General features: G+C 41.9%; 1 protein-coding gene across 3 annotated transcripts in view; it reads left to right on the forward strand.

Moving 5' to 3' along the window:
* Nucleotides 1-887: 887 nt before the first annotated feature.
* ATXN10 (ataxin 10) overlaps nucleotides 888-15,996 on the forward strand; it is a 103,820-nt gene continuing 88,711 nt past the window's right edge. For 2 of the 3 annotated variants that reach the window (XM_074825626.1, XM_074825627.1), the window contains exons 1-3: nucleotides 888-1,049; nucleotides 6,764-6,955; nucleotides 9,962-10,044. In XM_074825626.1, the coding sequence (XP_074681727.1) occupies nucleotides 925-1,049; nucleotides 6,764-6,955; nucleotides 9,962-10,044 (400 nt within the window). In that variant the 5' untranslated portion in view covers nucleotides 888-924. Of the gene's footprint in view, nucleotides 1,050-4,954; nucleotides 5,239-6,763; nucleotides 6,956-9,961; nucleotides 10,045-15,996 lie in introns of those variants that run through there. The other variant, XM_074825629.1, reaches the window with a different exon arrangement.

Consider the following 15,996-nt stretch of genomic DNA (forward strand, 5'->3'; position numbering starts at 1 on the left):
TTTTGCTATAGAGCTGTCACGAGCTGGTTGGTTGTGCATTAGCGATACACAGTAATTACCAGGAAGAGGCCTGGAAATGGCACTTACTAATGTACAAACAAGTTTGAGAGTGGACATCATAAAAAGTCCGCCCCACTGGTAACCCAAGACATGCAAGTTTATTTCTAAAAGAGGGATACATCCTGCAGACACCAGCCACGGAGGGACTGGTTCTGGGATGGCAACAAGGTCCCCTCCGCTCCCCACAGTGGCCTCAGGAACTGAGGACACAAGGGGAAATGAGTGAACAGGGATAAATTAATCACAGGTGGGTTTTTCTGCCATACATTTTCTGTTGGAGGTATTGCTTTCAGGTTCCTTCAAGTATATCCAGTAAATGTAGTTTAATGAAGGTTTCTATAGTATTTATGCAGGAGAATTTTAAAGTCTGGTGAAATTCTTTAACAATTTGGCCACAATTAGCCTTTTTATTCATGGGAAGCTTGGTTTCTTCCCCTGATCTATATGTTAATTTTTCACACAGATGTTTAGAACATGCTGAAATATTTGTTTGGACTGAAATGAAAAAAAAAAAAAAATTTATTTAAATAAATTAAATATTTGTTTAAAGGCAGGCGTCTGGAAAAACAGATGGGACGAGGGGAAGCACCAGACTCGTACCGGCCTTCACCCTCTCCCTGAGGAGAGCCGGGGGGGCGGCCCCGCGGAAGGCGCTGGGACTGCAAGTTGCCCCCACGGTGAATTCTTTCACGGGGGGAAAAGGCACAGTTTTACCCTCCGTGGGCCAGCACAAGCCGCCCGCCCGCGCCCCCACAGGCCCGGCGGCCATTTTACCGCCGGGCCCCGGGCCGGCCCCGCGCGCCCGTCCGCTGGGGCCGGGCCGCCGCCATTTCCGCGCGGGGCGGGGCCGGGCCGGGCCGGGCGATGGCGGCGGCGGGAGCGGTGCCCGCTGCGGCGGCGCGGCTGGGTCGTGCCGTGGCGGCCGCGCCGGAGACCCGCCTGGAAAGCGTGCGGGCAATGGCGGGGCTGTTCCGGGAGGCGCAGCCCAGGTTAGCGGGGAGGAGGGGCCGCCCGCGGCCACGTGGGCCGGGGGAGGGAGCTCCAGCGGCGGGAAGCGGCGGTGCCGGCGGGCCGGGGTGGTCCGTGTGGTCCGTGTGCCGGGCTTGTCTCCGCTCCGGGCGCCCTCCTGTCCCCGGGGGTGTCGGCTGCAGGGGAATGGCCCCTCGGTGCCCGCAGAGCGGGTCCCTCCTGTGAAATCTCTGCCTCTTCCCGCGGGGGGCTGTTTGTGTGGGCTCCGGGAGTCACCTGTGGGGCGCGGGGGGGTGACTTGTCCTTTCTCCTTTCTTTTCCCTTGGGGCCCCCATGAGGAATTGGCGGTCTGCTCGTGTCCCTGTGCCTGTGGCAGGCCCAGGGCAGGGGGAAAAGCTTTGTGCCTCCCAGTCGCAGGTGACAAGAGTTGCTCTCCTAGGCAGGTATGCTCAGGGGGGTTGTAGCCATAGGAGTAGCAGCTGTAGGACAAAAAAGCCACAGTGGAGTCCCGCAGGGTGGCTAGAAATGGGTAAGATGTGCCGTGCGAGGTCTTGCTGGGAGACTGTGTCATGCCCATGCGAGGCCAAGGCCTTGGGACGAGGCGGGTGGTTGTAGGCTTTGGCAACAGGGCACATGCTGGGTTGTGGTGGCTTCAGTGGGAGGAAAGGTTGGGGAGGCCCTGTAGTAGCTTTAAAATCGGGAGAGAAAGCATGGAGCTACTGGAGAAAGCCGGTATGGAGTGTTGCTGTGCCTATAAGGTCGGGGGGACACCTCTGCAGCACCACACACTGCTGTTGGCTTTGGCAAAGGTTGGACATGTGGAAGTTCAGCTGCGTGACTGGGCTTGGAATCATAGTTTTTGCTCTTCCTGGAAGGTGGGAGGAGGCATAGGTTGGTGTGAAGCTTGTGCTTCCTCCTCCTAACAGTAGCTATTTGAGGGTTGTTACACCTAAGAATGAAGAAATCAAACTTTTTAGCTTAGCATAAAAGTGTGGTGGTGTTTTGTTTGTTGGTTTTTTTAATTCCCGATACTACTTTTGTTAATTAAATCCACATTTACAAGTCGGGGAGTGTGGGGGAAGATGTACCCTAAAACTATTCTCCTCTGATCTTTGCATGTACAGGAGACTTTTCTTCTGGTGTTCATCTCAATTTCTCTAGGAAGAGAGGGGGACCCATGCAAATTTTGGGCTTACTTGCTGATGCTTTCTCTGTTTCTCACCTTCCTCCCTGAAACCTCTGCCACTGTGTTTGACAGAGGAGTGGATATTCCCCAAAATAGCCACATTTAGTGGGTGCAGGTGGGCTGAAAGACATACTAATTGCCCTTCCAGAAGGACAAAGCTGTAGTGTTAGCTTACATCCTCTAGGATGTAACGGAATGCATCTGAGAGCAACTTTGGCAATAAATTTGCCAATGGTGGAAAATACCGTTGTTGGTGCTGTTGAACCAGAAGGTGCAACCCAATGGATGTTTGGTATTTGAAGTTGTGATATTTAGTGACAATTCTTTTGTTATTATGTGATTGTTCAGTGCTTGTGGGAACAAAATAATTTAAAAATGTGAGTTCTAGTGGCCTGTAAGTCAGAAGCAAATAAGATGAGGAAATAATGCCCCAACTATGAGACCATGATGTGGAATTTGGGAGACTTGAATTCAGCTGTGCGCTTTACTTGAGACTTCCAATGGTTTGGAGCAAGTGACTTGATTTTTTTATGCTTCCATTACTAATCTACAAAAGGAAGAAAATGGCTTTATTCTGTTACCAGGAATATTGTGAAGGTAAAGACTTTAAAGGCTTTTTAGGGACTCTGCTTACAGGAGTGGAATTGTGTAAGTACCTAAAACATAGAGTGGAAATATAGAATTGCAAACTTCTGGATTGTTTGCATAATTCCTGACTAATTTTATAATTTTTGGAGCTCTGGTCTTTTGAACAGCATTGCATTAATGTTTTGAACTCTGTGTTCACTGTGATGTTATCTTGTGCAGTTTCTATTTTTAACAATCAAGCACTTAGGACTTACAAGGAGTGACAGTAATCTTCCTTTTGGCATGGATACATGAATTCTGACTCTTTGTTTTGACTTAACAAGAAATTGTGCATGTCTTCCTTGTCTGAGAGCTGAGCTGCTATACCCTTTGCTTCTGCTTCCTTTTGTATTCCTGCAGAATACTTGATGCTGAATTCAGGGACAGGTGACAGCAGCAAATTGTGAAGATCCTGTTTTAGGCAACAAAACAGGAAACAGAAGTCCGTGGAATATCCACAGACCAGTTCTGAATGAATTTCAAGGCCTGTTTACAATAGAAGGTTATTTTTTAATCTAAAAGCTACTTAGCAGGCTCTTTGCTAGTTTTATAGATTAATATTTAAAGATTAGGGAAAAGGCTATGGAAGGAAAATACTTTTCGTTTCAAAAATACATTTTAAATACTTGTAGCTGCTATTTTTATCTGTTTGTGAATCTTTGTCTGCTGGGAAAGATTATTTTTTAAAAAATGGTTGCAAGCATTGCTGTGGAACAGTTACCTGAAATCACTCCTGACCAATTTCTTAATGTTAGCTAAACACTTCCTGCCCTCCTTACTAATTTGAGAATTTCATTTTTTTGTGCAGAAGGATGATTTTAATTAAAATTCCTTTGTAGTACACACTTCAATTTTAATGATGTATAGGTGCTTAAGAGTTGTGTTTACATTTTCTCTGTATAGAATCCTGCTTTACCAAACAGCCTTTAAGTAATCCCTTGTTTGTTTGGAACACCTTTTGCTTGTTCACTTAGGCTTTTCTGTTGTAGGAAGAGATTTAATTTCTGCCCAGAAAGATCTGGCTTGAGCACATTCATCTTCTTTTGGTGTGCAAGAGCAATTTGGAGGTCTGTCTCTCCTCACTGATATGTAAAAAACTGCATCTACTTCCATGTACACAGTGAGGACAGGCACTTCCTTGTGCACCTCACACTTGCTCTGTTAGGACACACAAGAGTTTCATCTTTGTATTTTACTGGAAATGTCATGCTCTTAGGGTATTTTTACTTTCAATCTGATATTAAGCAAAAAGTTGTCACAACAGCCCAGTATGCTTGTGATCCAGTATCTAACTAAAACTTCTGTTCTGCTGCATAACTCCGTAACGAGAGTAGAAACCCTTCCAGGGTAAGAATAACTTTAAGGTGTCCTTTTACCAGTAGAGTCACAAGAATGCGCACAAAAGTACTTGCAGTTTTTTTCATTTCTGTTTTACCAATTCCAAATAATTGAATGTTTTACAGTAGTACATGTCTTGCACTGACCACTGATTTCTGTATTTTGAAGTTGTGTCAGGAAATGACCAGTTTCATGTGATAATCCAACATGTGGCATAGACAAATAAAAAGAAACTGCAGTTGGACTGAGAATTTTCCTATTTTAGAATAATTTCAGTGTTTAAAAACTCAGCTGACTAACAGCTAATGATTCTGTATGGCATCTCCACTCACTAGAGAAAACATGGCTTTTGTGTGTCTGGGACGGGGCCTGGCTGGGTGCTCCTTTACCAGACTGTAGCTCTTCTGACATTTGGGAAAACTTGTGTCTGGATGCATTTACCATGTGTACCGTGGCACGTCAGCCACTGAGTCTGCTTTTGGCCTGCATGCCTGCCATGAAGCGGCAGAAGTTGTACCACTTCTTGGAAGTCAAAGGTTCAAGTCTCATGAATGTCTTTTTTTATGTCTTAAAACCGAAACCAAATTCGAAACCTTTCTGGTTATATAAACTCCACTGTTTTCTTTATGACTGAGGGCCAGGTCTGCTTGTGGTCTTTGTTGTGCCACCATGGTATTTTCCTCTCAGTATTCCACCACTGTAAAATGTAGCCTCCCCCTCACCCTCCAATAATTCTCATTGATGGTGTGGTGGGGTTTTTTTATGTTTTCATGTAGATGGAGATTATCTAAGTGTATTGGTCTTGATCAACTGTGAGGTTGTAGAATAAAATGCATACTTCCTGGAGATCTGAAATCTAATGTTGTAGTAATTGAATGATATTTGTGTATATTGTTGTATTTTCCACAGTACAAGTGCTCTCCCTTCTTTGTAAGTCTACTCCACGCCCTAACAGACCTCAGTAGTGGATGCACTGTACTGTCAGTAAGATGTAGACGAACCTGAAAGTGTCACTGTTGGAGCAACAAGAGTGATAAGAGGCTTAGAAGACATGAACTGTGAGTAAAGGCTGGGAGGATTGGTTTTATTTAGTCTAGGAAACAGAACATGGCAGGAGCAGGAATAGGAAATAGGATAGTCTTCAGACATGTGTAAGGGTGTTACAGATAAGATGTGTAGACGTGGTGCTTAGGGACATGGTCTAGTGGTGGAATTGTCAGTTAATGGTTGGACTCGATGATCTTAAGGGTCTTTCCCAACCTAGATGATTCTATGATTCTGTGGTTTGGTTTATGGACATGTGATCACTTATGATAAAGAGTAGGTAGAATTTCTAATTGTGCAAATATTTAGACATTTCAGTGAGCAGCAGAACACAGGTAATAGTGTATCATCCACTAACGTTTGATCAAGAAATTGTAAAATTCTCCTTTAGGAAGAATTTTCTGTGTGAACGTATTTTGTTTAATATTAATTTCCATTTCATCTCTTTCTTCTGTTCATAGCTTAGGAGGTATTTCTCAAGTTTATATCTCAGATCTAACTTTCCTGTTTGATCTTGAGTATGCGACAAGTCTGTTTAAGGTTCAAGGTGGCTGCATTTGGATTTCCTTTTTCTGACTCTTGTCAGAAGTTTTGGATAGGCAAATTTATTGAGCTTTCCTGTAGCAATGTCATAACCACTCTGGAGTAGCTTCTTTTTACCAGCATGTAGCATCAAAACTGAGTTAGCAACGTTTGTAATGTGATGCCCTCATCTCCTTTCTGAACATAAAATCAGGGGAGAGAGAATGTGAATAGCTGTAGTTTGGAAGCATTGTGCATATCTGTGTGACAGGTCATCTGCAGATGGGCAGGTCGGTCCTGGGGGGTCTGGTGAATCTACGTGGTGCAGCAGCGTCAGCTCTCTCATCCATTCCTATAGTTTCTGTCTATGTGCTAGGAAAACAACACTACAAAACCATAAGGTGTTGATACTCTAAGAACCACTTCTGGCTGTTGGTATTGGTATTTGTGGTATATGGTATTTTTTGTGTTGGGGTAATTGTCTGCTGAAGTAGACAGAGTTGACTTTCTCCCTTGGCTTTGATTCACACAGCAGCCAGCAGCTTTCTTCACCACTTCTCTTTCTCCCTCTGGTGAAATTTGTGGCAGGCTGTTTTTTATAGCAGAGTGTCTGATACCTCCTTCTGAAACATCTAGTGCTGAACATCTAAACTGTGTTCACTAATTAAAGCAATTCCTAATTCTTGAAACAACATGCGGTGTCATGTATAAATATGCTAGCTATATGCATTAGGAAGACTTTTTTTTTTTTTTTTAATTAAGATTCCAAAGAACTGTTGGAAAGCTGTGAAGAATAGTAAGGCAACACAACTCTCTCACAGCCCCTTTTCTGAAAAGGCTGATGGGGTGACTGTGTGCATGTTTTGCTCTTTCTACTCAAAATACCTTGTGTACTATGAATAGTTAAAGATTGTTGCAGGAACATCTTTGGGTTTACAATAAGAAGTGTAATTGTCATAATGTAGACTTTTTGATAGCAATGCATTTTTTCATTCACTACAAATTTATTTCTTTCAGAGAAATGGCAAAAGAAAGTATATTTCAGGATCTCCTGGAAATCCTGATGAGCGCCTCAAGTGAAATTGAGCAGGCCTATAAGGACTCCTGTGAATTGGTAGATCTAAACACCTGCCTGCTGCTCATAGCAGAGTGTTTCAGATGTCTGAGGAATGCCTGTGTTGAGTGTGCCAGGAATCAAGATGTCATGAGGTATAGTTATGATCCATTTTAACCCATACAAAAATATAACCTTCTGATGTTTGTGTGGTTTTATATAGAGATTCTTATTTTACACCGCTGTGTTAGTTGATTTATTAACTGGTATTTCCTGCTTGATGCAATCACTTGAAATGAAGTATGCAAGAAACAAAAATAGCTGACCTATTTGTAGGTCAGAGTTTGGGGCATTGATGAATAATAGAACAAAGTGTTTGTGTCCTTAGTACGTGTTGATTATGCAAATGATAGAAGCCTTTTGGAAGTCTGATTGTAGAACTGTCCTTTTTTTCTCTTTCATTTCTTTTTAATTTTTTGGATAACATAATGAGTAAGCAGTCAATTATCAGTTACAGATTAGTATGTTTTTTTAAGGTACATTTAGATCTGTCTGGGGGTCGTGGCAAAGCACAGCGTGTAGAACTGTGCGTATCAACCCTGGTACATATACACAGGTAAACTGATATTAATGGATAAGAAGTCAGTCTGACTCCTTAAGTTATTTAGCCTCTCTTTTTTGCCTGTGTCTGTTGCAACACTGAGGGGATGCTGGGGATACAACCAGCTGTAGTTACTGAAAACCTGGCAGTCTACCTGCTGGTTTAAAAAAAACCCAAAACAACAACAAATATTATCCCTCCCTCCCCCCATCAAGAACCTATACCCAACCAATCCAAAAAAACCCCCCAAAAACCTGTTACAAGTCTGTTAGATCATGAAGAATTGTTGTGGAATACAGTCTTAAAATTTGGTTTCTTGGGACTTGTCAAATGTTGACAGGGGACAAAGTTGCAACTTCTGTGCTGGGGCAGAATTTTGTTAATGCCACAAAAGTTGCAGGACTTTTATGAAAAGTCATTACTTTTAGAATAAGGTAAATCTAAGTTCAGGCTCTGTTTGTACCTGGAAGTGCTAGCACTTGTGATCATGTTGTGGGTCAAGGAACTGATTTGACAGAAAATTTATATGCTTGTTTATAAATTTTTGCTGGTAGATGTTCAGCCAATCTGGGTTCCTTATTGTAGTTTACTGTAGCTCCCTAGTGACTTGTGTTAACAAAACCTGGGGGGAACAGATTGGTGTGGCTAGGAGTTGGCACAAGTGCCCTTTTCAGTAGCATGACAAATACAACCTCGTTATGGCTATCTGAATTCCATTAGAAAGTAAAATTAGTGGAAGATGGAATAATGAAATTCAGATATCCAACCTGCTCCTGGACAGAAGTGTGCTCTGCACTGGTTATACTTGTGCTGCATGCTTGCCCTCACTAGGCACTTAACAGAGCCTTGCTTGTTTAGGAAGCTGGAGGCTAGTAATTGTGCTTTAGCCTGCGGGAGGGGGAAGGCCTGTGTATAGAGAAAGTTCTGACCATGTTTCTAACAGTGAAGGATTCGGTGGGTCACTCAGCGGATACAGTTTTGGCTTTGTAGCAGCATAATAATTTATGCTCCTTTTAATACGGTGCTGGGTGCTTTGAGCCAGCTCTGTATCTGTCATATGTTTGTGTTGATTTTAAACAGTTGCAAATGCACAACTTGTTTAGGAAACAAATGTCCTGAATGGTCAAAAGTTGTGAATGGAAGGAAAACGAATGTGCCTTTGATGTTGGTTTGAAGTGTGCAACATTCAGATATTCCAAAAAAGCACCCCCAAACTGCAGAGTGTTTGATCCAAATTGAAACTGATTGTTTCTAGGAAAAAATGCAAAGATTGTAAACACATGGATTGTGTGACAGCTTTTAAACTACTGGGGAATATGAAGCTTTGTTCCTTCCAGGGTCAGGTTTTTTTGCTTTGTGTGCTGTGGAGAAATTTGGGGTCTGAAGGGATGGGAAATGTTTTAATAGATTGTATGTATACCAGTGTGCATGTGTGTATTATATATTTATAAATGTATCTGTGGCTTCTTTTCTGAACTTAGAGGAATGTGTTTGTCTAGAAAACATCTGCAGAAGACAATTAGTCAGCATTCACATGGGATGATATGGTATTTTTTAAGTAACTCATGCATGGGTGTGGAGGTTAGGTAGAGAAGGTATTGCTGTGTTCTGAAGTTTCAGGCACTCTGTCTTGGCTGATCTCTTCTCAGAAATCTTGACTACTAAAGTACAAGCAGCTTAAAAGCTGAAAACTTCATCTGTTTATGCTGTATCCTTTGACTTTTGTTTTTTCACTGCTGTTGCATGCACATCCTGGCACGTATGTTGTCTCCTTCCAGGATTGCTGATCTTTGGCCGTAGAAGTATTTTGGTTTTTTTTTCATTCCAAATGGCTTCACTGATTTATCTTCACTATCACCATGTTTTTCATGTCTGGAAGGGTTCAAGGCCAGGTTGGACAGGGCTTTGAGCAACCTGGGCTAGTGGAAGGTGTCCCTGCCCATGGCAGGGGGTGGGACTGGATGATCTTTAAAGGTTCCTTCCAACCCAACCCATCTGGGATTCTACCTACGATTCCTTCTCACTGGAGAAAGGATAAAAGATTACTTGACCTTCCCTGCTTCCCTCTGAGAGTTTTGTTTCTCTTTGAACTGGCCCTGTTGTTCGTTTGATGGCCATCACTAATCGCTTCATTGATATTTAAAATCCTCAAAGTTTATTCCTAAGTAAGGTACATTGACACTTTCCCTGAACACTTGAACTTCAAACAAAGCAAAGTTTTTACACAGATAAAGCTGTTTAAATTACAGGAATAACCTGCTAATTTTTAACATCTGATTCAGAAGAATGGCAAAAAGAGAGGAAAGGGTACTTAGCTCTGAAGGTACTGTATCCGAAATTGTTAATGTGCGGGCTGATGCAGTAAACCCCTTTGTTTTGCTTCTGCTGGTAGTAGTGTGGCTACTGGTAGTCAGGCATAGCTAACTAGGAGAAACTGCTTTTTATTTTAGTTTCTGAAGATGTTAAAGACTTGCCGTTAACTTCAGTAAAAAGCCTTTTCGCTTTATTTGAGTGTATTTCACAACAAATGATTTTTATTCCCCCCCCAATTTAATAATAGGAACTTGGGTCTCATCTCCACATCGGTCCATTTGATCAAGTTGCTTGATGGAATACAAACCAAAGAAGAATTGTTATTGACCGGTAAGGCTGTGGATTTTGTTAAATATGTAGCCTGTGCTATTTTTTTTTTTACATGCAGAAGTCTTGTGGTGGTGAGATGTCATGTTACTGATGCGGGTTTTTTTTCGTAAATAGGCGTAATTTTTTCTTGAATTGCAGTTAAGAATTGGGGGAGCTTTCTCTTACGCTGCTTGAAAAAACTCTCATCCCTAAGTCTAGTTCAGCTGTATTTTCCCTTAGCTGTTTTTTGTAGATTGTTAAAGGAAAGATATATGGAAACTTGTTTAAACTTAACCAGAATATTTGAATTGTGAAAAAGGAAAAGTTCCTGTAATACCTCCATTCAAAATATGTTCTGCTGTTCTACTGTCTTTTTATTTGCTCTGCAAACATAGTGAAATACTCTTTTTTTTATTTTATTTTGATGACACTTGAAATAATCTGATTCCAGGAAACAAATTTTAGCTGTGACTTTTTTTTAAATTATTTTTTTAATTTTAATTTCTGTATTGTAGTTGCTGGCCATTTGGGGTAATATCTGCCAAGAACAAAGTACTGATTTGAATAGTGTTCACATTTCCTTAATGGATGAGTTTTTTCTTTTCATGCAGTGAAGAGAAAAGTCTGACTATAGTATCCTTCCTCCTTAATGGCAGTTATGGCTCCAGAATTCTGCCAAGCTCATTTCACTGGATATTAAGGCATTTTCAGTAATTCTTCTCACAATCTGCGTTTCCCTGTGTGTGTATGTGGAGCTTGATACAGGGCATTGGACCCCAGTCTTTACCGTCTGTGGTTGCACAGAGTATGGAACATTTGGTTTCTTGTGTTGCTTTTATTTCTTTTCACTCCCGTTACTTGGATGAGGTTTTTACTGGGTTCCTGTTGCTGCTTTTCTATCATTTTGTGAAAGCAAGTGAAACTACTGTCATACAGTAACCTACCCTCAAACACCTTTATGAAGCTGGGAAAAAGCAGTGAAGTCCAGGATACTGTTTTTCCTTTTGCTGCTATATTTGGCTCAAAATAAAGCCTTTCAGGCATGTGATGGTATTATGCTTAAGCCAAGTTTGCTCCTTCACCCGTTGCTGGAATCCTTCTTCCAGGGCAGGATCAGTGATGCTAGCATAGCCCTTCAGTGTGGGAGGACCAGAACTAAACCCTACAGGGGGCAAAAAGAGGGCTTGGTCAATCCCAGGATGGTTTGGGTTGGAAGAGACCTTAAAGATCATCCAGTCCCACCCCCCTGCCACGGGCAGGGACACGTTCCACTAGCCCAGGTTGCCCAGAGCCCCGTCCAACCTGGCCTTGAACCGTTCCAGGGAGGGGGCAGCCACAGCTTCTCTGGGCAACCTGTGCCAGGGCCTCACCACCCTCACAGGGAAGAATTTCTTCCTTAGATCTCATCTAAATCTCCCCTCTGTCAGTTTAAAACCATTACCCCTTGTCCTATCACTACATGCCCTTATGAAAAGTCCCTTTCCAGCTTTCCTGTAGCCCCTTTAGCTACTGGAAGGTGCTGTAATGTCTCCCCGGAGTCTTCTCTTCTCCAGTCATGACTATAAAGAGGACGAACTGGTAGCACACAGGAGTGACTCTCAAGCTGTGTCGCAGGGTTGGATGGGGGGACTGGGAAAAGGCATGGAGGGCAAGAATGTCCTGCCCCAGGGTTGTGAACCCCTTTGTAGACCCATAAGAGAAAAAAAGAAGCGATGAGAAATGAAATGGTGATTTTGTCCAGTCTGACACTGTCCCTGCTAGGGTCCTTGACAGCAGTAGGCATGAAAGGCTGTCCCGGGGAAGTGGACTTCCCACCTTCAGGTTATTCAAAGCATCGGGAATCGCGGTGTGAGAATACCACTGGGCGGTGGTGCCTCCCAGCACCTGAGGGGAGTGAGCAGGATGTAGCCCTTGTTGGTTACGTGCACAGCCTGAGGTTTCCCCTTTAGTCTTGTGGCTGCTGACCCCTCCTCGACGGGTTGTCATGTGCGTGTGTGCTGTTCTCCTGATGCTGGGATCTGGAGCAGCGGCAGCAAATGTTACTCAGCAAAAAAGAAAGGAGGGGGTGAAACCCAATAATTTGATTAACTGCTTCAGATTCCTTTTCCTAGCCAGAGTGTGTTGTAAAATCTCTTTTTATCACTTGAATTATGGGGGCCATTGACCGGAAAGTTTTTAACAGTATTTCAGTAAGAAGTGTTTTGTGACATAGCTCTTCAACAAGTCAGTTTGAGTTGTAACTAAAATTTGATGTGTTGACCCAGGGTAGATGGTTGGTTTGATACTGTATGTAGTATTGATCTCACTGGGAAACATCTGTGATGAGCATGGCTTAGGTATTCCATTGATGTCAGTACAACAAAAAAAAAATTATAGACAAGCAAGTGTTGCTAATTCCTTGCTGAGTGATGTGATGAACTTTGTTCAAAGTGAAAATTAAGCTAGTGCTTAGAGCACCAACTCCTTCAGCAAGGTATACCTCAGAAGTTAAGTTACATTCAGCTGTGGATTATTAGTCATACTTTCAAAAGCGAGCCAAATTGCAAAATTGGACTTCGACAGCACTGTTGAAACAAAAGAAACCCATGAAATTAGTAAATGTTGCGGTGTTTATTAACTGTTTTTCTGCTTCATGATTCTCCTCCTCATATTTCACACAGAAATCGGGTCACAAGACCAGAGTAGCATGAGTATTTTGTTCTAGCAGATAATTATGTGTTAAGTGGAATATTTCAAGTTGTTCATTTGGATATGTGTCCCGTTTCCTCCTTTAAATGGCTGCTTGGATTTGATGATCCCTCTGAGTGCCTGTTATATCCTTAAGGTATTTTAAATACCTTCATGTTTCTTCCATAGCAACAAAATACAAGGATAAGGAGGTAATGCTGTATTGCACAGTGAACAACACTCTTTCAGTTCATGTCCCTGTGACACATTCCCAGAGCAAGTAATTGTAGGCGAAATAAATTTGAAGTTCCAACATTATTATATTTATGAAGAGGAGAGATTGAAAATTATTTATGTAGACTTATTTTAACCTGATCTGTGGTATGTTTTCACTCTTTTATCTGTTGGTAACTGTTAAGACTGTCAAGTCTGAATAGTGTGGTATTTTTTATAGGAAAGTTTGGTGTAGTACAAGTTGTAATGGATGAAACCAGAAATGAAATAAAGTATATATTCTCTGGCCACTGCTGTGACCGGTATGGTGGTTCCAAGGGAAGGGGAGGAACTGCCTGTTGTAACAATGTATTAGTGATCAAAGCAGCAAAAAGGAGGTGCTGTGCAAAGCTGTGTGATTAAAAACTGTTGCTAAGATGCATTCATTTAAATCCAAACTCCTTTGCCTCTTCGCTGCTAGGAGAAACTTTTTTTAACAGTTATCTTGGGCCCAAGTGTTATATACGTGGTTAATTTGGCTCCTTGCTTCACAACTCTACTGCAGGTTTTCAGCATATGTCTTTTGTTTTTTAATGCTATAAAAAGTTAGATAAATTCCTGTATGCTTGTAACGTACTTGTCCCAGCCAGCTGTGGAAAAAGCTGTTGTTTTCGGTACATGATAAACCACTGAGGCAATGGGCCAGAAAACCTGAAGGTGAGTTAGTATGTCTGTCCTGGAGTAGCTCTTCAAGGCTTCAGATCGGTTTAAAAACAACTAGTTAATTCATACACATGGGATATAAAGATTGTCCAACCCCACCTGCAAGCCAGCCATCCCCGTGATAATAATCTTGCTTTTTAAAAGAACATTTTTAGGCCTTTCCTGTGTGGTGTTGCTACAGGTCACTGTTTGTCCCCACTCTTCCTCCCTTCTTACTTCCCACGTTAGTTTTAGTTGCATTCCATAGCCTAGTTTCTCTTCTCATAATTGTTTACAATACATAGTAGTAATTTGTCGAGCAATTCATATTCTGTAGTACTTGGAGAAGGGAACCTGCTCTAAGGAATTGTGTGGTGAAAGCCAACAGCTAAATGAGCTCAGGGGTTGATGGGCAATGATGCTTAACAAGTGGTGAACAATTTGTAGCCCTTCTGGGCAGCATCAAGACTGATTTGTGTCAGATAAGTCACATGGACTTGTAAATGTGCTCTGTTTTCTTCTTGCTCCAGCAGTCTTCCCTCCTTTTCTCTGCAAGAGGTAGAACTTCCCAGTCAAAGAGAGAAAAAGCCAAGTGCTGTACTTCTTGGATGGTATCTGAAAACTGGACTTCATCTCAGTGTTATTAAAACTATATTGAAAGTCTAGGAAGTGGGTGATTGTCTAAGGAGGTACTTAACCTTTGAAATTACAGAGCTTGGATATTCTTGGTGGGAAGACAGAGAAGATGACAGATGCTGTGCCCCCCTCCCCAGTTAAGAATTAATTTAATAGGGATTGAAGGTGCAGGAACTGTACCTACTCATGGGGAAATGCTGCATGCAAGAAGGCCCGTTATGTTTCTTCGTTAACTGATTTAAGACCACAGTCTTCCAACAAATGGCTAATAAGATACTCAAATTTTTACTTTGAGTCTTAGGAAAAAAAAAAAAGTCTCTCCAGAATACAGATTTAATGGAATTTTCATAGTACCCTCTCCACATCCCGTTTGTTTTAGTTATTTTTTTTTTTAATTAAAAATAGAAAAGCATCATTATAGCAAGTTGGTTTTTGTTTTTCTGCTGTGGGTACAAAGACCAAGAACACTTGCCAGAGGAGCAGGCTGATGAAGCTGCCAGATGAACTTTAACTGAACTTAAAGCAGACCCAGATCTCTTAAAAGCTAAGAAGTAGTTCAGTATGTTAGGGATTGCAGCAGACATAGGAAATATCCTTGTCAGAAGCCCAAGTAGAAAATCTCCTTCACTTCATAGCATGTGTCTTGGTTTGGTTGTGGGGTTGGGTTTTTTTTTTTCTTTTTCCTATGGCAAATCTTAAGCTTTCCAGCAGAATCTAGCAGACCTTTGGGAAGGTACATTGAGGTTTGTCAAGATGATGGATCTTTAGATTTCGGAGTGTGAGATCTGGATTTAGGATTCATCTCTGAAATCTGGAAAAAACAGATAGCTTTGTTTCTCCTTAATAAATTGCAGTGAGGGCATGCCTGTTTTGAAGCAAGCTTGTGTTCAAGAGGCTGGGTCCCATTTGATCCTTTCATTGATTCCTACCCACACCCCATCCCAGACAGAAGGGGCTTTAATCTTTTTGTTTGTAAATAGATCTTCTCAAACCTTTCACCGCTTCAAAATATTGCCAGTACTGAAGAATGTGCTTTGAATTCCAACATAATTACTTAAAAAGTATTTATCTGCCAAAATACTTTTCTCTCCTCTAGGATGAAAAGGCATTGAATGCCTGATAGCTGCCCTGCGTGGGACAGTTTGTTGTGCAGGTTCTCTGAATGAGTTGATTGTCCTCTCTGAGCAGAACTGAGTGCAACTGCACGACACCAGCTGCTGTTTGTGCCTGCCTGAGGGAGGTGCTGGGAGCATCACGCCAGCATTCCTCGGTTCCAGGCAGCTGGTGATAGCTTTAAACCCAGCAGCACGGGCCTTGTTATTGTTATGCTGTGCTGATGCCATGCCTCTTTACGTTTTTAGGGGTTTTAACCAACCAGGGTAAGCCACATAAAAATGTGTTAGTGGGAGAATGGTAACAGAATATGTTCATGTCATGGGTATTCCTGGAGATCTCGGTCAAAATCAGGGCCCAGATGTGCTAGCTGTTATACAAAAGTTTAGGTCGTTCACTGCTCTTAATGTTTTGACATCCAGAAACGTTGAGTAAATTATAATGGATGATAACCTTGAATCCTTGAACAGGAATTTGACTTTGCTTCCAATTTTCTGAAGAGCATTCAGGTATAGTTAAACAGCTACAGATACTCTATTCGGAACAGAATTTAAAATGTGCCTTTAAAAGCAGTGATGAAAGATGACTCTATGTAAATTTTTTTAATACTGTGCTTATTATAGTACCTTGAGCATTTTCTGG

Source organism: Strix aluco, chromosome 5 (assembly GCF_031877795.1).
Source record: "Strix aluco isolate bStrAlu1 chromosome 5, bStrAlu1.hap1, whole genome shotgun sequence".
Lineage (NCBI taxonomy): Eukaryota > Metazoa > Chordata > Aves > Strigiformes > Strigidae > Strix > Strix aluco.